Consider the following 26420-nt stretch of genomic DNA (forward strand, 5'->3'; position numbering starts at 1 on the left):
TAGTCTGAATGCTCCCTTGAGGGCAAAGAGAGTCTTACTAAAACCACATTTAGCACATACAGCAATTTAGTAACAACTCATTTATTCTGTTTGAAGGCTATGGCCAGATGTCTTTACATCCAATGCACTGCACCTGTGTGCATTAATAATGTGATTCACAATGTGTGGTGCAGAAAAACATACACGTGTAACCACACCTTGAAAGACTAGTTTTCTTCTTCAGCTCTTCCAGTTTATATAAATACACTTCACACCCTGGAAGGAGATGCTTGTATTGATTGCTGCTATTTCAGTAGCAGACAAACTGTTTAAATGATGCTTTGTCATCTGAAGAACCTGGAAAAAAGTCTTTGGTGAAAGTTAGCAACTGTTTAGGACAGGTAAAAATATTACACCCTTTTCTGCACAAAATTCTCTATTTTGGGCAGGCTAATTCAATCACCTGCAAGGATATTATTTCATATTCTTCTGACATGCATTATTTTGAAAAAAACCCAAACAAAACAACCCACTAACAAACCTCTCATTTACTGAAAAAATTTGAAAGGTTTGGCTATCTCAAAGATCACAAAACCTCATTTTATTCTTTTCCTCATAGCAAAATCAAGATTATATTTTATTTAACTTCTTTCCACTTAATAAAATATATTTTTTAAATAGAACAAACTATTTGCCAATGTTCAAGTACGTCAACATCATTGTCCATTTTCATAGCAAAGTATTTTACCTAGTTATATTTATAAAGGAAAAATAGTTTGCATACCACATTCCAATTTGAAATTTGGACTTGATAATTGCCATAAAAAAATTAAAAACATTTCTGGTTTTTTTCCAGCTTTACTCTGCATTTGGCAGAGAATTGGGAATGCCAGCTGCATATTTTGAATTGTCTCTTTCACCCATCTTACGATACTCCAACATTATTCAGACTAAGTCTTTCTCCAGAGCATGCCAGAGAGCACCAAGATCAGGAGGAAAGCTAAAGCTGAAAAGGAAGCAGGGGTGCATGAGGATGAAGGAGAAGGAAAACAAAACACAGTCAATGCATGGTTTGTGCTGCTGTTGTGAAAACTACTAGTTGCATCATCAATTTCATCACTAGAAACAAAACTCTCCTAATCCAGACACATAACACACACTTTTTTAAATTCCTCATGCACACAAAATTTAGAGGGTGCTCTACAAAACCAGTGAATTTTGAATGCATTAATACCAGAACAACAAAAAATATCTTTTTATTGTATTCATTCTTACCAGTTGCACAGCAGTTTAGTATAGTCAAGACTCAGCTACATTTTCCCAATGCAGAGGAATATTTCTTCAGAAATTGAAGTACAATAAAGTTAAAAGACATAATTTTATTTATAAAAGATTTACCTAATAATTTACCAACATAATTTTTCATGTTTTTTAAACATATTAGAAACTAAATCCAATTTCAGTAGACATTTTGCAATTAAGGAAAAGGGTGGAAAACACTTCAGGGAAGGAATGTGGAGAAAATTACATACAGTCAGGAAGTCGATGTGGGGCATCATATCACAATGCAGCATCTCTTATCTCACAGAAGGCAGAAAAGTCAACTCAATGCACCTAGAACTACACCTGATAGAATTTATTAGTCTCCGGACCTTTATTTTGCATCCCTAATATTTTCCACCTTTAAGCAGGATTAAAAACTGTCTGTTCTTTCATCTTCAGGTTCATACATACTTCTCCATTTTTGTAGTTCCTGAGAATCATTTATCTTCCATACTTCAGCAAAGGACTTTAGCTTTTTTCTGGAGGAAAAAAAATAAAATCAATCAAAATATGGACACATTTTTAAATTAAGCACATCAAACCTTGAAAGCTCTACATCATCTGCAAAATTTTAAACACAGTCAAAACCAGCACTTTGTGTAGCTCAAAATGTTATGTGATCTTCAAAGAATCAGTTATCATTTTGCAATATATGGATTCCAGCTCTAGGACAGCCAAAAATTTAATTTTATAACAAACTTACAGTACCAGAAGCATTGACAAGACGAAACAAAACACTGAGCAAGAGTAAATCATTGAAGGAAATAAACAGTATTGTAGTTTGCACCATTAAATTTTCAGCATTCAGTTCCTACAAATTTGCACTTGTACAATCATAGAGATTAACAAATTTTCAACATAAATGAGTACACACATCCTTCCAATTTTCTTTTTAATATTTTTTGATTTAAGAAGGACTCATAAGAGCTGTGACAAATAACAACAAGACATTTTAAATGGGTTAATACACATTCCTGATGACAGAGATGTCAGTACTGGATGGAATTACCTCATGGATTTTCTTAAATAATATAAAAGTGATTTAAAAAAATAAGACAAGGCAGATGCCTGTGGGTATTGTGACAGCACAAGTATACTGCTATGAATAGGTCTGAGTTTGATTCTCAAGATCATTATAATTTTTATTTCCTACCACAGATACACCATACTCATTTTAAAATTTGTTAATGTCTCTTGTGGGAAGAAGGTATAGAAGAATACTTTGACATTTAGATCTCATCATGGCAATAAGTAAAAATAAGCAGGAATATACAAAAGAAAATATTTCTATAATGACCTACATAGGAGAACTGGAAAAATTAAAGATTACATTCTACAATAATTTGTGCACTGTGAAATTATTAGACACATTGAATATTTTTTCTATTTTTTTGCTGACTTGAGCTCCAGGTTTGTATAGATGCATGAAGTTTCCTCCAAAGTGCATGCAAGGAGTCTATAATGAAGGAATAACCCAGTACAGGTCAAACCCAATGAATCAGCAACTGCTGTGTGGTGGATGTCTCTTGTCCCTGACATAGCACTGTCTCTCATTAAAGGGGGAGGCAAAAGCGCCAAAGTTCAGACGGGGTAGGCTGGTCTAGCAGGCAGGGCCACAGTCTCAAGGCTTCCTTTACTAACTGCTGCCAAATCAAGCGCCTCCTCCTTCTCTTGCTCCCACCCTTTCCTTCTTCAGGTAGTAATACCTCTTCATGTGTTACATCAGGAAATTTAACGTGTGTGATATCAACTGGAGAAAGAATGACTTTTCAGATGGATCAGATCCTTGACCTGTCCTGTTCTGTCGTCATGAAAAACCCAGACCTGTCACTATGGAGCAAAGGACAAGGAGCACCAGCACCCCCTCCAGCAGCAGCCTGTGGGGGATGGGCTGGGGGAAGCCTGCTCCAGCTGGTCCTCCCAGGCACATGCCCTGTCCCAGTAATGTGCTAGCATGGCTTTCATAGAACAAAGGGAGATATTATCTCACATCTTAATTTTATTACACAGTAACTCTGGCCTTGCAGCTTATACTCTCACCTTTCTGAACAACAATTTTTTCTTGATTTTAAAAGCCTATGCATCCTATAACAACAGGAGTTAAGATATTGCTAGTAATTTGCTGTTTTACTTTTGTCAGTTATGGACTATTATTTCCAATTAATGTAAGCTACCACAGTATTTTTCCCATAAACTGTCATGTATCTTCCATAGAATGTTTCTATTTTGCTTTCTGAAAAGGGAATAGAAACTTGTGTTAACCACTAAGCACTGTTAAGTTTCAAAATAATTGCCTGCATCTACAAATAATTTAGTACTTAAAATATTCTCATATGAAATTATTCAGGATTAGTTTTGGCCTTCGACAACAAAGATCTTCATTTATTATATTCCTAAAGGGCTATTTGAATTCTGCTGATAGAACTGCCACTGCAAATCAAAACAACAAACATTTCAGTGGAAATGAATATGCATACCAGCACATATTTATATCTAAATTGTGTACATAATGTTATGGGTTTTTTAAAGACAATATTATTTGATAGAGATAGGAATTTTCATAACTAGTCTAACAGATATGGTACATATGTCCCTAAATGAAATTAAAATTGGTTATCAGAAAAATATGTAAATCCTCAAACTTTCAGCCAAATTTTATGTGTTTGGGGGGCAACCAAAATACAAATATTTATTTTTAAGTTAAACTAGAAAAATACCTGCATTCCCTTCTACACTATAGTATGCAAATGCGATTTTAAGTTCTGAAGAGACAAATACACTTTCTAAATCTATTAGTATTTTCACTATCACTGGTGAGAACAGAAGTAGGTATTAGAAGATAAGTTATAATTCAAATTTGTCTTCCTGAAAACAGTGAAAATACACAACTGAAAGAATAAATTTGCTAGTATTTGCCATAAGAAAATAAAAAAGTTTATTCCTAATGTTAGCTCAATGTGCATTTAGTTTCTTCCAATCTTGTTTCAGAGGGAAGCAATTAACCTCTGACAGAATAGCTAACTATAAAATCTAAAGCTTTGATTGAAATGGATAGCACAGCTTCCTAAATATTCTTTCAAAGTTTTGTTTCATTGCCTCTTCCCTGAAGGGTAGGAGGATATCTGAAGTAGCTCTTACTGGTTTTTTTTAATGCACATTGTGTGAAATACTCTTCGATTCACAGCTGAAGTTTCACTGGGGTGAGGGGGGAAATCACAATTGTTCTGACCTTTTCATATTCACTACTCTCTCCAACTCCTTTGATTTGTGAGCTGCCTTCTTCAAGACTTCTTCAGGAATATCTGCCAGTTTGGCAACATTTAGCCCATAACTCCTTGCAGAGACTCCTTTAGTTATTTGATACAGAAAAGTGATAAATTCAGGATTCTCTTCATCTTCAGATCCTAAAAAAAATAAAACAAAAATCAAAGCCTCCTCTATTATGTTAATAAAATGTAGTAGACCAAAGACCGAAATGGCAAAGACTGTGGTCTCATTATCATTCATGCTTTCTGTGTGATCTATTCCACTGAAGAAATTAAAAAAAAAAAAAGTTTCCTTAAGACTACACATTTTAGCTACCCATTGTGAGACTGAAAAAACTCTACTATACTTTTAACTGGTGTCTTATGAAGCAGACTTGTTGTGTAAGTCAAATTGATTAGTTATGTTGTAACCAGGGTATTGCATCTCACATTTGCTGACCAAAGACAGAATAAAGGAAGTGTCAGTAATCCCACAATTAAAAAGTCCATAACTACAGCAGAACAAAAAGTTTGCTGCTTGCCAGGAAGCTTGGAGCCATAGAAATGCTTAGGAAAAACAAAACGTTAGGATGGTGGATCTTCCGCTACGTGTTCTTTCTATTCCATGACATTAAGATGGAAACATAAGAGCCATCATAATAAATCTAATGACTCCTTCCTCCTCCTCTTTTGTTGCATCTTTGCACAATCCAGGCCTTGTGTAAAGAGCAGAAAAACTATGGGGTTGTTCATTGTCATTCATTCTTCTGTCTTAAAAATGCAGGTTTTTGGAAACAATGGAGATTTTCATGAATGCTGATGGCTCAAGCTGATTTGATGTGAGTGATCCAAGTCAAAGATTGGAAAAAAACATACCATAAAACTCAACCTTAAATAAAACAATTAAAGTGTTAAGACATAAGGAGCTAAAGATCCAGGCAGAGTAATAAACATGGATGTGTTGTTGCTTGCAGGCTGTGGTACTACAACTATTGTGCTTTCTGTAGTAAAACACTGAAGACTACATATGTCCTGAAGGTTCAGGTCAGCTAACACTGAAAACAGAAATGCCGAAGTAGCACACTGAAACACAAAGTACAGGGTTTTATGGACACAACAGTTAAGGAATAGTAAGTATTGAATGTTGATAACATCTCAATTGCCTGATGGTATCAGAGAACAACAGTTCAATTAATGAACTCCATGAGAAAAGGACATGCTGATGCTCAGGAGAGTGATGCTCTTAACTGGGAACATCAGCATGGCTAGATAGTGCTCACCTAAACATAACACTACTTCAAACTACCTGTGCTCAAAGTTTACATGTATTTCTGGGATCCCTGCTTCTAATATTGAACAGAATACAAAAGCCAAAGTCTCCCTCTAGCCAAATTTGTAAACTAACTCTCCAAAAAACATGTAAAAAGTGACAGATCATATATTTAAACATGTTATTTAGTGGCAAATACTAGAATGCCCTGTCCTGGTTAGTTTGCAATGGAAGCAGATAATACAGTATTAAGAATTAATTAGGGGGAAGGTGAATGGCAAATATCACGCTAATTCTTAAAAAAAATTCCAGCAATGATACAGCGAACAGGCCATTACTAGGCAAAGTGGGAAAACCAGAATAAGAGCAGAATTATCAAGCACCTAATTAAACCTGATGACATATCAAGAAAAAAATCAAAGCAGTTTGTACACAGGGAAAACCTACATCACAAATCTCTTGTAAGTTTGGAAGCCATGTGAGTAAGACAGATCCAGTGAATAAATCCTATGTGGATTTTCAAAAAGCTTTTGACAAGAGTCCAGCATCAAATGCTCCTCTGACAATTAATCAGCCATAATGTAAAAGGCAGGCCTTTGCATCTGTAAACAATTGGTTAAAAGATAGGAAACAGATGGTAACAGTCCTCACCATGAAGGGTGATTATCAAACAAGAAAAAGAGTTAAGCAGTAAGCTGTCAACCTTTACTGAAGATACTAACTAATTCAGAGCAGCAGTGACAAAAAAAGAAGAAATTCTGTAAATCTTCTGCTTGGCAAGACCAGAACTGAATGGTATTATGATAAGCAATCTACTAAATTACGCATGGCAAAGAAAGGATCAGAGATTACTCCTCTGCCTCTTCTGATTCAAGATCTGGGACTATGAAGTGAAGCTCCATGTTGTTTCAAAAAAGTTTCAAAACAAACAAGAGGAGGTGGTTCTTCACACAATGCAGTGTTAAATTCTTGAGCTCCTTGACACAGTAGGATGAAGATGCTAAAAGTATGGAAGGATACTCAGGGACACTAGACAGCCTCGTTGAAATTAAATCTATTCAACAGACTAAAAAAACCCCAGAAAACACATCTAGCTCTTGAAGCCCCCTAAATAGCAAACATTTGGAGACAGTGAGATCAAGAGTTGACATATGTTTACTCCCTAATCTCTCCTCCCTAATCATTTGTATTTGGCTACTGTGAAAAGCTGGATACTGGTCTGGATGAAACTTTTATCTGACACAGTGCAGTCATCCTTCTATTAAAGAGAAATAGTTGTTCAGTGTGTATAAGCTGATACTCCAGTGAGTCTGGATGTATCATTTTCATGTTGAGGTTTCAATTACTGTAACAATTTTACAATTTCTGCCTATACCTATAGTAACAGAATCTCAGATGGATTTATACTGTACCTTTTTGTTCAGCACTTTCCTCCTCATTCACCAAGAAAGCCATGTGGTAATTACCAACTTTTTCTGGATACACCTTCTCCAGCTCACAAACTGAGGGATAGTGAGTGACAAACAGTGTCAGTGACTCCACCTACAACAACGAAATAGATGCACAGGAAGGTTTAGCTTTAATTTTTTTTCTTAAACACAGCAACATAGAACTGGTATCCTTCATCCGTATCCCTTTGCTCTGAGTATAGACATGCCACATTTCTACAAGGAAATAACACGATGTCCAAGTCAGCCTCCCATACTACAGGCTGAAAAAGCATTCACCAGCATGTGTCGGATTGAACACTTACATCTCTAATAAAATGTTCAAGTGTAGCATAAGCAATAGCTATTCCATCATGTGTGCTAGTTCCTCTTCCCAATTCATCCAAAATTACTAGTGATCTTGAAGTTGCTTTTCTTATTATCTCAGCAGTATCTGTCAGTTCTTCCATAAAGGTACTTTGGCCTTTGTAAATGTTGTCTGCTGCGCCCATTCTGCATTGGGATACAAAACAGATCGATTTATTAAGTTCAAGTAAATGCCAGATACTACTGGAAAAAAAAAATCTTGATAATGAAACAATTTTGTTATAAATTTCTTGTTGTTGCTCCAAGCAGAACAGAAAAACCCAGGGAGAACATTCACCTTCCAGAACAAGCTACTGCTTAGGAAAAAAATGCAACAACAGCACATGGTGCAGACATGAGGGTACTCTAAAACACTGAAAGGTCCCGAGGGAACTACTCATGTAGCATCAAATAAGGGTTTGTATGCATTCCCCAAGACAACAGGATATACCAACCCTATGGCCATCTGGGGGAGGTTAGGCTGTAAGGTCAGCAGAGAATTTTTCTGGACCATCAGTACTCTAGTCCCAGTGTAAATCCATAGACAGAAATCTCAGCATCCCATGTCAATGACAGGAATAGGGGGAAAAAGAGGAGGTAGACAAGGGGGTATTTCTTAGTATGAAATTCTTCCACCTTGACAAACAGTACAAGGCAGCCTGCTCTTCCCTTAAAAAGCATCCTGGGAATTCAGATCAGTCAGCTCACAAGAAGGATTCCAGCAAAGGTAGCCATGAAAATGAATTTTACTTTTTAGTTTGACCATCTAGTTGGTGTATTTTTTAAATGCTAACAGCACCTGGAAGTATCAGATATTATCATTTCCATGTAGAGACAGAGGGGACACTCGTGACCAGGTATTTGTGCATCCAAACAGAAACACCAGTTAGTTCCTTCAGGCAGTAATAAAATAACAATTATTTCCCCTAATTACACAGGTACACAATCTTACCAGCATGCTTAAACATGATTTTAAGAGAAAGATTTCTCATTCTTTTACACAACTGGCCTTGAACTTACCAGCCTTCACACAGGTGAATTTCTCTTCTGCTCCACACACATATGCACACACAAATTCTTTCATACAAGCCTCTTAGCACTGTTTCAGATTCACGCAAAATTGAAACCTCAAATTTTATCTCAAATTGTAAAATTGCAGTTTTCATCTCAGAAATCTGTTGGTCATTCACCCTGTTTTTCTCTTCTGCAGCTAATAAATTAATACGTTTTCTACCTGGGAAAAAAGAACACTCTTTTTTTGCATATATGCTTTTCAATTACATTAATCACATTACAATATCACTTCTGCGATAGGTTGTCATTAGCAAGCCACTGAGTAGGGCTGCAAAAATGGATTTGTTCACTCTCCTCAGCCAATAATACAGTTACATACAAGCCACACTGATTTAAGGAAAAGTGACTCATGGGCTTAGCATATTACATTTTCAGATGTAACAGCTGGCCACAACAGTATTTAAAGCCAATCAAAACCTTTAAAGAGAATCCCAGTATAGCTTTTTTCCTCTCCGTCATTTGCTGCATCTCTCTCCAATATAATTGCTTCTATTGCCTATAGAAGCACTAGCAAGATATTCATAATTTTATAAGGATCTTATGATTGTCAAGAGTAATTGACTACTAATACCAAAAACTAGCAGGTTGGACACAGTACAGTTATGATTTCTATATATTTTCTGGTTCCTGCCCTGTAAATTTGGTATGGTGGCATGCATAACTTCACAATATGCAAATCTTCAATTTTAAATTAACTAATTTTGGTTGGAGATGGGCATTATGATACAATGTGCAAATGGTGTGTTTTTATTTCATTTAATATGTGCTTACATACACACACACTAGGTATACTCTGACATACTCCAGAAGAAAGGTGATTTTGCACATAAGCTAATTAAACTTTACATTAATTTAAGTGAATTAAATATATAATTCAGGATATCGAGGCATTGTGAAACTAACATTTTATTAAGACATTTACTACTGTGATCTTTTTAAATAGTGGGTTAAGAACTATGAACATACTACTGACTTTCTCACAGTGTCCCCAGCCCCTTTTCCTAGTTTGGTTCGGCCATTATGTACTACTGTAAAATCAAACAATCCCCCTTTATTGCAATATTGCACAGATCTACAGGGAACAATATGGACCAGATCTATGTTTAACACTATTAACTACAAATAAGTTCACCAGAATGACAAATACTTTTTACGTCTCAACAATCTCTGGCTCTGTAATGGGCAACTTTAACCTCAGTTTCTGACCCTAGGATTATGTGTGTTGCTATTTTATAATTTTTATTTGGCTTTTCATTACAGGGACAGCATCCAACTGTCTGTTAGGCTGTCTGTTCTGCACCTATGATGATTATACTGAGTTCTCAGTTCTATTTTTCTCTTGGATTGCATAATTTCCATAGAGCCCACAAAATCATTTAGTCATTTTATATCTAATTTGGATTCACAGAAATAACTTTCAGAACTTCCTCACTAAATTCTCAAGATGCAAACAGAAATGAGTATTATCTTTCTCTTGTTGTTAACAACAGTTGCAAAAGAAGCCTTTCTTTTCAGCATCTTAAACCATTCAAATTTAACTCAGGCTTATCTACAGATTATAAAAACACATGTATTTTTAAATGACATAAAAACTCTTAAATGTCACCCTTTGAAAACAGTTAAAATTGTTCTTTCTGCCTCTGTCCAAGACACTAGAAGAATCATACTTGTTTTTGAACTGACGTGATAAGCAATATTATCTCCAAAAAAGTAGGAATAACTAGTAGGAATGTAAATGATTGCATTTATAAAACTAACATTTAAGATGCAGCAAGGCATTGCTCCCTAACTGTACGCTATATTATTCCTGATAAAGTTTTTGAGTCAAAACACATATTGCTTATCAATTCTTTTTCTTCAAGTTTAAAACAGACATAATAAATCCCACTAAACTTCTAACAAATCCTAGAAAACAAGACTACAAAATCATTCTGTAAATCCTTATTTTCATACAGTTGTCAGTATCTTGAGACTATTTATTAATTCCTGGTTTATAAAATACTTAATGCTAAAAAAACCCTTAAATGACATTCAAGATTTTTCACCTTCATTTTAGAAACATGAATTTGACTTCAAAAGTTAATCTAAAATACTTACTGGGGAAATAAAACCTTGTGCCTGTTACAGAAGAATAAACCTAATTAGTATAGAGTCTCTACATGCTGCCTTTGCCGTTTTCAAGAGGAGGCACTCAGGTTTCTAGATATGGTTTGTCTTCCCAGGGATCAGAACTGAAGCCAAAATTCATCTCAGAATGTACTCATCATCAAATTATTTATTCGTCAAGAACAATGAACATTAAAAGAAAATGATTCTTTTCTCTGAGGTGTAGAACAATGCTCTCTCAACACCACGAACAAAGACATTTCCTCTGTGATTCAAAGAGAACACTGAGAAAAACACAAATAAAATATACTCATAATGTGACTTTACAATTCTACTCTCTCCCTCTCACACAAAACCCTTCAAAATGTCATTTCAAAGATCACTTCATCTGAACAGGAGTTATTTAAATTAAAATAACTAGTTTACAGAAAGAAAGCTTTAGATGGGGTTTTGCCTTACAGTTTATCCCTTTTCCTGCACGGGACTGTCCTCTACAACATGTTTTTGATCAACATGGTATAGTTAGTATTTTTTAAAAATATCTCACAACAACTGTTTTTTATCCTTTTATTTTTTTGCAGAAAACACTCTTCCCAGCTGAAGTTTTATGTGATCTCTGCAGAAAACAAACAGGTACAAAAGTATAAGTATTAACCGAAGATGATGTTTATGAGAGCAGAAAAACTTGATATTGATCCTGACATGAATGAAAGAGCACAGGTGTAATTTCATTTCAACGCTTTGGTAAATCTTCTCCCATTAAACTGGGTTATTGACTGTCTACTAGGCACCTAGCAAACAACACTTATTGAGACTTCACAGGTTAAAAATCAAAATTAGTTTTCAAATTGGACTATTGGACTGCCAAGAAAATGAAAACAGGCATCCTAAATGGAGGACTGGTGGGCTGACTACTGCACATCCTCTCCTACTGCGGTCCCAAGAATAATCCCAAACGTTTAACCAGAACCACCTTTCAGTTTTGCCGACAAAAGCAATTTGAAACCTTGCGTATTTTAGAAACACTCAGACTGCTAATAAGAATTTCACAGAGGTTAGTATAAAAGTAGCCAAACTTGGGTATTGTAACTTCTGGCTACTTTCCACATACAATGAAAATTTATCAAGTAATGCTCTAGAAGATAGCATCTGCAAATTTATAACAGTTCACTGGCAAGAAACTAATGCTTCCCACTCCCCCACAGAGTACTGGCAAATCATTTACTTCATTTCCATCAAGCCCTTAGTCATTCAAACCAAAAACTGACAGAAAAATAATTTACAGAAACTACAATTAGGGAATTTAAAAAACCAACTCTCATCCTAAGTATGACAGAAAGCATTGTTATCAGGATAGTTATTTTTGCATCAGGCATGGACAACTTCTAAGAAGCAAATGCGTGCAAAGTTACCTGGACAATGACGATAGGAAATCATAAGATGCTCGTGATACTAACCTATTTACAGTCAACAGGCACACCATTTCTGCAACTGCTTATTTGCAAACTTTAAATGAAGAAATACAGATGGCATGTTACCCAATTTAGAAGAACAGTTGTTGAAAAGCCTGACAGAATGCATTACACATTTAATGTAAAATACATTTTGATTTTGTAAATTATTGTAGACATATCATATTCTCAGTCACTGAGAAATTAATGAAACTAGCAAAACTGAAGACCACTAAGGAAACATACTTTGTGTTATCCTGGTAAGAAAAGCAAGTCCAAAGTGATTTTAATATTCCGTTTCATTGTGATTTTTACCTTTTTTTTCCCCCCCTTTTCCATATCACTAGGTAATTGAAATAGCCAGAAGAAGTAACCACTTAAATCCTCATTACTTAATAGATCCAGTCAACAGAGGCATGCTGCACACATGAGCACCCCAGTATATCAAAATAAATGTATCTACCAGGATTAGCTTTCAAGATGTGAACTGTATTGACTTTTAGCTGGAAGCCAGAGGAAAAAAAAACATCCATGGATTGCAGTGAACATTCAATATTTTAAAAGCTTCACCTCAACTGAGAGAACAGGTAGGACTGAGTTCAGAAGACAAATACCAGTCTGGGCAACACAGTCTCTGAGTGACACTACCAAAATCCTGTCATCTCTAATGCTTTACAAGGCAACAGAAATTCAGCTGTTCTTCCAAAAGCTTGCGTTACATTACCTAGTGAAGAACACCTGCAAAAGTTCTTTTCTGAAATTCAGCAATGATACCACCAATAATACAACAACTCCTTGAACCTACTTGTTACATCACCTAGGGTAAATACATCACTCACTGTTAAAACAATCCAGCAGATTTCTAGTTAATTCAGAAATTTTCCATTGTATTTTAAAACTGGACTTGCTTGAGTCTAAGTTGCAGTTTCGCCATCCCACGTTACTCACAACCCTACAGCATCTGGCTGCCAGGGCACGAGGGCCAAGCTCTTGGAGGAGCTGGGTATTTGGTAGCAGAACACAGACACAATAGCAATAGCTTAAATTCTGCGTTCAAACACGGAAAGGATTTTACACCTACTGTTATCAGTGGATTGCTTTCCACACGTCAATCAGCTTTTACATTTACTCAAACACAGAACTAGGCATTTCTTTTTCTTACCCTCAGTCAGAAAGCTATGACTTGTTCCTGTACAGAAGTACCACACTGAGGTTTCTATTGCAGCTTCTCCTTCCAAAAGATCTGTCAGCACAGGCAGTGCATACCAGAAGGCCAATACTAGATGGAGAAGTTTATGAAGGCTCCATAATGCAACTGAAGCTCCAAACACATGCTTTTACCCCGACTTCTCTGCAGGAAACCATTAATACTGTATAAATACTATTGATGGTCAAGAAAAAGAATGGATTAAGAGTACAATCATTTTGCTGAAGCATAAATTATAAGATATTCAAATTAGGGTGTTTATTTGTGAGCAATCAATATTAGCCTACAGAAGATGAAAAAATTCAGAAAAATAAAAACTCAACCCTAAAATATGCACAGGTTTACACTTACTACTCTCGGATTCCAGCAAGGGAACCCAAGGTAATTAAGTTAATGTGCATATGTAGCTGAAGGATTGAGGCCAAGGGAGGATTAAAAAGCAGAAACTATAGCAACAGACTAGGGACAATAGCTGAAGCATTCAGTGCAAGTGAACTTTTCCCCTTTAAACCTGTGGACACCACAGAAAATCTAATTCAAATTATTACTAGGTTAAATCATAGCATAGAAGAGTTTTAGAAAGGTAAGTACCACCATTTAATGTAAGAGTTTCAACTTCACTGTAAAAGAGCTGGTCAGCTTCACAGGCAAATTTTCTCTTCCTCCCTTACAGGGAAAGCCTTTCAATCCCTTTTGTTTTATACATTTTGCTGTACATATAAATAATTGACTTTTATTGATTTAAATGAATTTTCAAGCCTGATTTAAACCCCTGCAAACAGAACGGTTGATTGTATTTACAGATTTTATCAAATGCCATGTGTGTAAACCAAAGACTGTTTTGTTAAATATTATATCATTAGATGCATATGAGATATAAACCTAACACTGCAGATGTATGTTAATATGAAATGAACAAAGACATGAAACTAAATTACCTACAAATATATGCATAGAACACATTAATTTCTACAGAGCTACAGAACACTGTCAGAAATAGTTACAGTTCAAATGTACTGTGATATGTCCAAGACATAACTTTTCTAGAAAAAAAGAACGAAATAAATTTTAATTTAACAACACTAACTACAACTTTTACTTATTCTCTTCTTTTTCAAAAAGAACATCTCCATGTGAGAGAAAACAGGTGCAGCGAATTTAATACACCACCCTTTTTTTCCCCTGAAACCTGGGTTTAATTTACCCCAGGGGTGTAATTATATTAAAGTAAGCATAGATGAAAGTCTTAGGTAATTTTTGTTATTCTGACAATAAGCATAAACACAATTAAGCATGAACAAAATGAAACAAATCACTGTGCCATAAAACAGTAACATTTCTGAAAATTACTTTTGGGTTCTTGACAACTAACAAGTTCTGTTTGTCTGACTGTCATTGTTGCTTTCCAGAGCAATACAAACAATACTTGTTTAGCATATCAGCATATAAAATTCTTGTGTGGACTTGCCAGTGACTTGGGATTGCTTTGTACGAACGGTTCCCTACCTTTCTGCACAATACACAAATTAATGTATATGGCAAAGCCAGTAAGCTTTACTACATATTTATCAAACAAAGATGTGAACAAGTACCTTTGCTTTTCAGTTTTCTGACCCTTATCTTCCAGAGTCTAACTGCACAGGCAAATTGAGAGAATATAGGTTTTTTTTCAAAGGAAAATCTGAATGACTTAAACACTTCTTTTCAGATGCAAATAACTAAAAAACCAACCAACCAAACACAAATCTAAGAAAGCATCAACCAAAGTTCTGGCCAAAACCAGGTAACGTACAGACAAGTTGCTCTGCTGGGATAAACTCCTCTGCACTTTCTATTCAGCACTCAATCTCCCAGTGATTTCTGTATTACACAGGACGCCTACCGACTGCCCTGCCAAACACTCCTGTCACCTCAAGACTAGAATTTCATAGCCTAGATTTTTATGATAAAGGTATGAAGAAGCTGACTAGCTGAATCTTCATGCCAGGTTTTGTGATTTAACTGATATTTCTAGAACAGACAGGAAGACTAATCTTCATAATCCTACCCTCTAAGCCTCAAAGAAATCAATAAAGCTTAATAAAGCAATAAATGGAAGGAAGGATTTTTTTTTAGTTTGGTAACTGGCCTTTTGAGTTGAGAACAACAAAGTTCACATGTGACACAAAGATGAGAAGCTATGTGCTATTCCAGCAAAATACTGAAGAGTTTGTAAGAAAGGACCACAACTTATTATTGTTAAGTACGTGAATGCACACCACCTATGCCAGTCCAGTGATTTTGGAGGCTGTGGCCAGCACAAGAATTCTGACAAAGGCACATAAACCCTCAAATGGTAAAGATGCAGTAGCTTCAAGGAAAGATTTTTTCAGTAGGCTGAAAAAAAAAAAAAAAAGGTTATACAATCTGTCATGTATAATTCCTAGTATATTTTGTTTAATGTAGACCCCCTCAAGGGGTGAAAAGCAATACCACCATACTCCACTCATAGAATAAAGGACTAACAATAAGATAAGACAGGCCCATTTAAGACATCTAAGCTCTGCAAGTCTTTCCTGCACACTAGTAACCATTTTAAGATCAGCATGCTGCCCCCTCAGCAATCAAGGTTAAGTACACAGAGTAGCTCTGGATGGAAGATGTCCATTTCTTTCTTGTTTTTAGTGAAATCACTATGTAGGAAGAGACTTCTAATGATGAACATGTCTAAACCATTTTCAAGCAAGTGAGTTCCTGGGCAGTCTCTTTGCAAGTAACAGCTCATGCACTACTGAAGCAATGCACAAGTAGCAAATACTATAACAAGCTGCATTCTGGTCATAAACTGCTCTCTTTTTCAACCTTAGTTTCCCTATTGCTGTGCAAATAGCATCATTTCTGCAGTGAAGCTCTTGCTAACCTTGGCACTTATTATTTATTTAGTATTTCAAACACTAAAATTTTTTCCCTCTGTCCTGCTCCTTTGTAGCTCCCTTCTACTGATCAACTGGTAAAACTGGAATGAAATTAAGTGCAATATTATTTGCCTAGTTACAAAAAGCTGTGAAGTTTTTTGCCACCAGCAGTTAGATCAATGGAACATTAATTTCCATAAATATTTACAAGCACTATTTTGTGTTCATTCTTAAGTGACTTACCTCAGATTTCAATTTATTATGAAAAGCACCTAAAAAACATCTTGCACTCAATTTTCATTCTGATACAAACATATTATTTTGCTTGCTTCACATACCACTTCACCCTGTGCTTTCTGACTTTCTCAAGATTTAGCAAGCCGTGGAAAATTTTGTTAAAGTAAATAATGCAATTTTAAGTATCTTTCAAATTTTAATAATGGTGACATTCCTATAAAGTAACGAAAAAATAAATACAAACATCTAAAACACCCAAATGTTTGCACAATATTTGTTCTCCGTTATAATTTTTAATCATACTATAATTTGTAATGATGCCATAAATGTGTACATTTTACCCAGTTAAAAAAAAAATGTTTGTCTAGGAGAAAATAGTGAGGTTTGTCAACTAGTTTCTTTCAGCTCCACAAACTCTTGGCAAAACAGTAATATGAGTTTGTCAAGTTGTCAGAATTAAATAGCTGTTAAAGTATTTAGGGAGGTAATATCCAAAATATATCTATTGTAAGACCTGACCTTTATGAAAGTCAACGCCACCATTTAGAGATCAGACAGACACACATTGAATAGAAAATACAGAAGAAAGCATTATGGCACATTTGATGCACAGCCTTTAAAGAAATGTGAATTAATAAAGGCTGAGTTTTCATGGGGTTTTTTTAGTTTACACTGAAGAAATCCTTCATCCTTAAAATGTCCCCTAAGCTTTAACAGCATTTCTTTCCAGATTATAATTTCCTACCTTCTAGACCATGCCAAAACAAGGTAAGCATTAGGGACTTTCAGTTGTTCTTAAAGGTCCCTTGTATCACATGTGAGAAGAATTTGCTACACCCAGTTCTGCCTTTGCAATATATATTTGTAGCAGGAATAAACCTGTACTTCTCCTACACAGCAGAGCAATATGTCAGTTAGCTGGTCCCTGTTTGTTTTTTTCAGCTCAGCAGAATAGCCACATGCTCTGCTGTGCACCGCCAAGAGGACTTGACAGGAAGACCGTATTATGTACACTCTTCTGGGTCCTCTGCATCAAGTCTGTGTTCTTCAGCTGACGATCATGCCATTGACAATTCATGAGATCTTTCTGGCACAAGGAAAACAAAAAACTGAAAAGCCCTGCAGAAGCAGAGATACTTGCAGCCCTTGCAGGATTTATGGGAACAGGCCAAGGGCTCCATGCATCCTGCATTCTTGCACAAGCCTACAGAGAGGCAGCCACAAACCTTCCCCTTGTTTCTAGCCCATATATTCTCTTCTAGGTGCCAGCAATCAAGGCAGAGAAATAATATTGGTAAAAGGATCCATGATGGCTGTAGTAACTCATAGAAGAAATGTCATTTTGTGATATGTAAATGCCCTTTCCTTCTCCATCTTTATGGATCCAATGGCACGTGACTGACATGGGTCTTTCTGCTTCCAGGATGATGGGAATGAGGAGTTCCAGAAACACCAGTCAAGCAGGCATTCAAATACTACTTTTTAAAAATATAACATCAAGCTCTTTTCCATATGCGCGTGCAATGCTCACAAATTTAAGTGGAACAGGCCACATCTCAGCTTTGTGGATTTTAGGATGAGTTGAAGATACTACCTGAGCAGTAGCAGAGCAAGCACTGACAGGCAGCAAGGGAAGTACAGCCACCAGCTGGCAGAACAGCATGATGCACTGAGTTACCTTCAAAGCAGCTTCTTAATGACAAAAAGAGACTTAATCTCATCAGTGTCACCATGTTAAGCCAGGTATACATAGAAATAATGTCACTTCTTCTTTAAACTGGAATGCATTACGTAAATTGACTGGCTGTCTTCTGCAAATGGTTGAAAACGCACCTGGTCACTTTGTCCAAAGAACTGAGAAGACGAAGCTTTCTTTCCTTTCTATTCTGTTTCTCAGAAGAGACAGAAGGATTATCTGTTGGGCACTACTAGGGTGCCTCTAAGACAGAATGCCGTTCTGTCACGAGAAAGCAGGCTCAACTGGGATAGAAAAGACAGACTGGAGTGATGTGGTGGTCTAAGACTGATAGGCAATATCTTGCTCACTGGAACTCCTATGTCAAACTGAGTAATGCATGCACCTGGGGTGTCTTTTCAAGGGTAGATACAGCCTGTTCAGAGATGTTTTGCTGGACTCTAGAACAACTGGGCAGGTGAAGGCGTGAGCAGACTCCCCTGAACTGTGTCATCACATGCAACAGCCGACATTGGTGATGCTCTTATGGGTAGGTTCTCAAATGAAATTTGCCATAGCAGGAGGTGATCTTCAGTTGGCAACTCTCCTAGTAGCACTGTTGTCCCTTGCAGTGATAAAAATTCCTTCCCTTCACTGAACCCATTGCTCAACTCAGAATCACCACTCCTTGGAAAGGTATGTGGCTGGAACTGGATCTTGGTTGCTGGACTTGTAATAAAATGACACAACTAAGGCCAGTGGTGAAGGGATGAAACTTCCTCATTATTTCAGTGTTGGATTATGTTGGCAGTTCTCAACCAATATTGAAAGCATCCTTTTCTTTCCTTTCCTCTGCCTCTTCCCTCTCCATATAGACCCAAAGATCACAAAAGCTGAGAGCAGTTTCCTGTGTACGAAGGGCAATGAGGTAGGTCTCTGCACTGGGGTCTGATGATTACCTTCAAAGACACCTTCAAGAAGCACAGCCTGAACCTGATACTCCTTCAGTTTCCGCATCTGTGAATGAAAGCAGACCATATCCATGCCAGGGACACACACAAGTAGCTCAGCAGGACACAGCTTCCGCTGAATCAATTAGAAGCATCAGGTCACTGTACAACGGCAACAGCTTAAAGTCAGAGGGCCTAATTTATAGGTCTCTGCCACTTTGTAATGTCAAACAGACATGTAAGGATCAGCTGCCTAAAGATTTTTGCACCCTAGTTTTAGCTGAATGAGCAACTATCACACATGTTCAAAATCACTACACAAGGAAGACAGTCAGACAAGAAAATACCAAAACAGCTATGTAACTTGAACCCTGGAACAGAGAAATTCAGGATTCCACTTGTGCACATGTCTATCTGAAAGACCCTGCATACAGACAAGCTAGAAGAAAAAAACCATCCCTCCCTAACCAAGGTGGGCAACTACCATCTGTTTTCACAATGTTTTCAGATGTATAGTGGAATTTTAACTGAGTACCTCCTAACTATAGACTCAGCAATGAGGAGTGCCCTCCATGTTAAAAATACATTAAAATAATCTGTTACAAGGACTGTACACCTAAATACATGTGATGCACAGAGCCTATATCAAGACAATTGCCTTGAAGTGCAAGCAACTGTCTATCTTACATAAAACGAAAGAATTAAACTGCTGCTTACGTAGCCAACCTACCACCACCACCTGTTAACCTGTATTGCCAACCTCCTCCACCCCTCTGTTTTCTTAATATAACCTCTTAGACAATTTAAACTCTCTCTGCCATCATGAGGAATAAACACATGCTGAGAATCAGTAAACAGCAAGATAACTCTTTCACGAGAGACAAAATGCATGAGAGGATAACCTACATGCATCTTATTTATGTACTGATGTATCTTATTAAAGCTATACCTTTAATAGTATGACCAGTTTGGCTGATGCTATAAAATCTCACTGGAAGATGTATGTCACCATAGTGTAACCGTGCATGCTTATGTCTGATCACTGAAATAAGTGTAACAGCTTTTATATCAACATAAGATGAGAAAGCCAGGCAGGTAAGTGCTCTAGGAAGGAAATCCTTCGTCATCCTGTTACCATCACCTAGAGCTGGTAGAAGTTGGTCTTCTTCAGAGTATTCTTCCTAATGGTAGCTTGTGATTTTAATAAATTGACTCATAAAACCTTGAATACAAGGCATTTGGTAATTTGAACTATTAATTACCTTGTTTATTTGAACATATTTTACCTTCAAAATGTTATTCTCTCTTTCAATTTTGAAACTTGACCCTTGTGAAGAGCTACTGGTGACCTACAGGAAGTAGGCTGAAGTTTTCTAGCTTTAGGAAATTATATCAATAATTGACTGTAAGTGGGACCTCTTTAAAGGTCAGCATTCTTCAGCAGCTACACATCACCTCTTCTGAATGCCTGATTAGGTCAACAGAATTTCTTTCATTAGTTGCTCCATATATGCGTGTCCACACTTGCTTTGTCTTTCTACACAAACACACAGAGAAACATTATGTTAATTTCAATGCCTGAATAACTGTATTAGAAGAACTCACACAAATTGAAGGTTAATGTAAAGCAAAAACTGAACCCATTTACTGCAAGGAGAAACTTGGATGGGAATTTTCAAATGAGAGAATTAAATACTCAAATGCCATTAAAAGTCAATGCAGATTGAGCGTTGACCTTTCCAAAACTCTTCTAAAATTCTTAAATATTTAATGGAACTGGTTAAGTTAAATTCTTTAAGCAACAGTTGCATGAAAACATTATCCTTTATTTGAGGAGAAAAAAAAAAAAAGAAAATAGCAACCATCCTCATCCAAAACATCCTTGAAATATGTTGTACTCACTCCATATTACATGGATATCCCTTAAATAATGGGCATAGCATACAGTCTGAAAAGTAGTAATTTTTTTGTACAAAATGGGTAACATACATTGACTCATTAAAAAAAAAGTATGGAATTTCAAGTGAGAAACTTATACAAATGCTTTAATAATACAATATAGAAATCTATTCTAAAACAGCTTTAAATAAAAATACAGAAACATGGAGAATGACCTAAGTGTCTTTTTAGTCTGATGTTATGAAACTGGAACCACCTAACAATAAAGCAAACTTTTTACTTATTTCACAACCCCTAGCACCCTCATCTTGGGGTTAGGAACAAAGCATAACAATGGAAATTGCAGGATTGTTTTTAAACATAAGAAGTAGTGAGATTTGGGAGAGCCCATAGGAGCACTCAGAGACTTCCTTAAGAAGCGACGAACACCAGCAGGGTATGTAGGAAATTACTCTTCCCCCCTCCAAGTTTTCAATTTACAGACTTGTAACAGAATATCATTTAGGCTTAGGAGTATTATGTAGTGGAAGATTCTCTCCCTTTCTCCCTCTTCAGGATGAAAATATCAACACTACTCTGAAATGTCTGGACTAGCCTTAGCACTGTATTGTGTCTATACACCCAGTAATGAAGATGAATCATTCCTATTTTCACTGTACCTGTAAGCAAGAAAATTCCTTTTGCATCTTTAAAAATGCTTAGTATAATGTAGTATTTAAAGTCAATTTAGAGATGCTATAATACATAAATACTAAATATATCCAAAGGAATAACCAAAGTAGCAACCTTTCAATTTCCATGGAAACCCTACTTAGAACACAAGATACAAATCCTAGACAAATGTTAATCTCTTAAACCTATACAAATTCACACTTCGAAGATGCAGTCTACAAACAAAAAAGAGACTGCAATATAAAGCACCAATATTCCAAAAAATGTATCAACCAGCAGAGCTGTTGGTGCTCCTGATGCACCGAAGTCCTCATAGGCTCAGCCTGTAAAGAATCGCTCACAGCAGGCATGCTATGCTAATAGCAGCATCTAGAAAACAACATGCCATGGCAGTGATGAAAATAACTTGGAAACTGACATTTTCGCATGCAATATTTTTCAAATATTAAAAATATACCAAAGTTAGCAACAAAAAAAATCCCATTTTCCAGCAAGACACTTGTGGTGTGGGGTGGCACTGCAGAAAGGAGGTCTGCACAGCTGTATCCCCCCCCCCCCCCCGCCAAAAAACCAAACAAACCCAAAACCCAAAAAAAATGCAAACACAAAAACAACCCCCAAAACAAAAACACAGAACAAAACAAAACAAAAACCAAACTCAGTGGCTAGCTTAGAGAAAATCTCTGATCTCTTCAAGCTCATTCCCTACCAGAGGAGAGTTCCTGGCAAAAGCTGAGGCTTTAGAAATACATGTTCAGCCAGACAGAGCACTAAAGAAACAATGTAGGACATGTGTGGCAGCTGAATTTATTGTTTCCTTCCTCCAACCAGGCATTAAAAACTGGTACAAGGATAACTTCCTAGGGCTAAGAAATACCCTGAATGAAACACCACATTAGCCTGGCCTGACAGACTTACATACTTTTAAGACCTTTCTCAGAACCCTGGACGGAAAAAAAACAACAAAAAAACCCCAACCAAAACAAACAAACAAACAGACAAACAAACAAAAAAACCCAAGAGAACTCTAGCCCAAAAAACCCCAAACAAACCAAAACAGAGGTGCCTGCTTCCCAGAGAGTCTCTGTACATGCTGAGCCTCTGAGTTGAAGAATCTGGTAAGTTACTCCTTTTCTCACTGGAGAGGGTGAAGTTCATTAATTGGAGAAGGTGAAAATGAAGCAGGAGTTAGGCAAAGACCAGGGCACTAAAGACCACTTTGTGGTTACTGACAATCAAATACAGCAGGGCAGAAAAGAGCACTGACAACTCACCTTCTTGGGGAGTAGAGATGTCATTACTTGGATATGTAGAGCAAGGAAAGCCCCTATGCTCCATAGGCTGCAGCAAAATCATCATGCAAGTATTGTCCTACACATTTCTACTGGAAGGAAAGCTACCACTGGGTCAAGATCTAATATCCCATAAGTACATTATTGCAAATGGCTAATGCCTGTCCCATGAGTACAATCGATTCCCTCAAATTACACTATACAGAAGACAGAAGTTTAAATAGATGCGCAGACAAGCATTTCCACTGATAAGCTTTTACAAATTTAAGTGACCATCCTGGATTTCTGAAGGAATTCAATATATAACCTCTTTTTTTTTTTTTTTTTTTTGCTTCCTGTTAACCTTTTAACTAATGCATGACTATTTCTATCTCAAGAATATATTTTCAATTTATTCTTGATTAATATTAGGCCAATTACTTTTGTCAAGGCAATGACAAGAATTTAAGTAATTCTTTACTATATTCATCTGGTGTTTGACATATTTCACATTAAATGAAGAATGGCATAGCCAGCTGAGTTTCCAAAGCTAATTTGGACCAGGGGAAAAAAAAAAAAAAAAAAAAACAATCCCCTGTGTTAGAATCTGACTGGGCTCCAAATTAAATGGTCTGAAGCCTCACAGCCAGTAAGTAACACACTCTAGGTCTGCTTGGCTTGAAATGTAAAAGCATAAATTTTACCTTCAACCACATCACCTTATCAGATGTGAAAAAAATACGTACAATATGCAGGAATCAGAGAAACACACTGGGGAACAGGTGGAACTTGGATATAGTCATTTCAAGGTTTTCACACTGTAGATGACAAAACCCCACTTTGTTCACTTTCTAGTGGGCACAAAACAATGGCACTCCTAGCAACTGTGTCACGTTTCTTTTTTTTTTTCTGCAGAAATAATCCTGTTGCAATGACAGTCAAAAAGTAGAGGAAAGAGGATACTAAGCTTAAGAGTAGCAGACTTATGCACATATGGTTAGAAATTAAGTCAGTGTGAACACAAAAGTATTCTAAGTTCACCTACAAAACACAGAGGAAGACAAAAATATTCTTTAGATTGTTAGTAATGTTGTGATGTTTCTTCTGTAAAGTAAATCATTTCTTGTGTATTTCCAGGACTCCTTGAGAAATGCTCATGCAATCAACCAATCAATTATTTTCAACACAAAGTAGGGGAAAAAGTTAACCATTTTGAATTTTCAGCTCCAGTTAGTTTTGGAAAGATAATAAAAATTGTTTTCTAATTTGTTCAGCTGCTTAGCACTGAAGTGCATTAAAGTGCAATTTCATTCATTTTTGTCATGACACAGTCTTTATATGATGAAGCAATCCCAGATGCAGAGCATTTCAGATTCTCTGTTGAAAGTTAACTCTGAAATGCTCACTCCCTTCATGGAACTAGAATTTCAGTAAGACAATTCTACCACAGGTACATGACTGTTGTGAAACTTATAACCATAAATAATTACCCATCTCAAATACCATCAGTAACACAGAACCTCTGGTGATTAACAAAATAAATTAAAGAAAAAGGAAAAAAACCAGCTGGATAATCCTTGGTAATATTAGATTATAAAATACAAAAGTTTTGACTGTACTGATAATCTTTGAAAATTACTCAGCACTATTTTGAAAATGAGGCTGAAGGAAATTATCCATTTTTCACTCTTTTATTCATTCAAGTAAAGTGTGTTCAAGACTGAAAGTACAGGAAGGACAGTAAGCATAGAATATACGCAGCCCCAAATTCTCAGTCTTAAGTATTGTGAGTATATGCCATTTATACAACTGTGCTGCACAGCAGAAACTGTGACATGATTTTTAGAGGTGAGAGAATTCATGTTAGGGGAAACACCATTTGGCTATCACCCAGCAGAATAAATTTGGCTGAGATATCCATTCAGGTAGATGAAGGTAAATATTTGGATCTTAATAAAGACAAAGACATTAACTTTCTCTAAAGATTTAAAGACTCTAAAGCAAGTACTATAGGTTACTAGAAAACCAGAATCAAAACCTAACAACCAATGCATGTATTTAAAATGAAAAAGGAAACTTCAAGTATAAATTCTAAAGTTTTAAACAAAAACCGGAATTATAATTTGATACACATACATACACCCCCTGCCACAATAATGTCTTCATAAACATACAGCAAGTTTTGAAAGATTACCTGGTAAAAATACCATCCACAATACCAATTGTCGACTCCTCTGCGGGAACATAAGAACCAATCTGTGCCATGACTGTGATCAATGCAACTTGCTTTATATAGGAGCTCTTTCCTCCCATGTTGGGTCCAGTTATTATCATGACGCTTTCGCCATCTCCCTGGAAACATAAAACAGTGGTGAAATATATTGTCCTGCACATAGAGGTTTTATAAGAAAGTCTGGTGTGTATGTGTGTTTAGAGGGATATAGGACAAGCCCTCAGGATTAACCATTCTGTTTCTAGATTAACAGCTTCCTTCATTCTTCAAGTTCATCACGTTCACTTTAAGACATTATGAAGCCTCAGATACATACATCTTGCTAAGATCTCTCCAGGCTGGTGAGAGAGAAGCATCACAATCAACTTTCATTACTCTAGAGCAAAACGGACAGAGTAAAGGAGAGACTTCCCCTTCTTCATCAAGAAGCCAAGAAAGCACTCCCAAGAATTTTCTTTGCAATTTTGTTTAGAGAAAACTCATCAGCTTTCAGCATAGGCAGTGCTGTCCTAATTTGGTTGTGATCTGGATTCCTCCCGGGTTAATAGTTCTCATTGACTGCCAGATCTTCTCCCCATTTGGCAAAGACCTGATCTAGATTTTACACCCGTTCATAATTAGAACACACACATTCAAACACACTGGCTACAAGACGAAATCAAGACATCACCAAGTTTGGCAATAGTTGACTGCAACACAGATATTGTGAGCAGACTGCATACAATTTCTGATCGATCAATGTATATAACCACTGAAATCCTATGGAAAATGAAATCAGATGCAAGAGCTTGTCTCAGCTGTAAGACTCCCTACAGTACCGCCACATGTCTACAGCACCAGAACAAAACTGTCTTTCTCTGGTACAAGACAACTGATAATACAGAATTAAAACTCACGAATGAATCTATAAAGCTTTCTCATAACCTGAATCAAGACTATGAAATCAAGTTATGCAATGACTTCAGACAACTAGACTTTTTCTTTCTACTGGGTACATACAATGAAATACAGCCATTAATAAACTAACCAAAAGTCAGCATATTCCATTGCCCCATGGGAGGGACATGGAAGAAAGGACAAGCTGTGCACAATGAACATAAGCCATGCTACTTAGGAAAACTGGAACTGATGAGACACTGTA

At 36.5% G+C, this 26420-nt stretch overlaps 1 protein-coding gene across 1 annotated transcript; it reads right to left on the reverse strand.

The window, feature by feature from the left end:
* Window positions 1–1713: 1713 nt before the first annotated feature.
* On the reverse strand, window positions 1714–25398 carry LOC104469818 (DNA mismatch repair protein Msh3-like; the record flags this gene model as incomplete). The annotated part of the gene is made up of 5 exons (XM_010084520.1): window positions 1714–1781; window positions 4532–4706; window positions 7230–7359; window positions 7571–7757; window positions 25241–25398. Coding segments are annotated over 5 exons (718 nt in total), but the record flags the coding sequence as incomplete, so codon positions are not given.
* Window positions 25399–26420: the final 1022 nt, after the last annotated feature.

The sequence above is a fragment of the Pterocles gutturalis genome, unplaced genomic scaffold, assembly GCF_000699245.1.
Source record: "Pterocles gutturalis isolate BGI_N339 unplaced genomic scaffold, ASM69924v1 scaffold310, whole genome shotgun sequence".
Lineage (NCBI taxonomy): Eukaryota > Metazoa > Chordata > Aves > Pterocliformes > Pteroclidae > Pterocles > Pterocles gutturalis.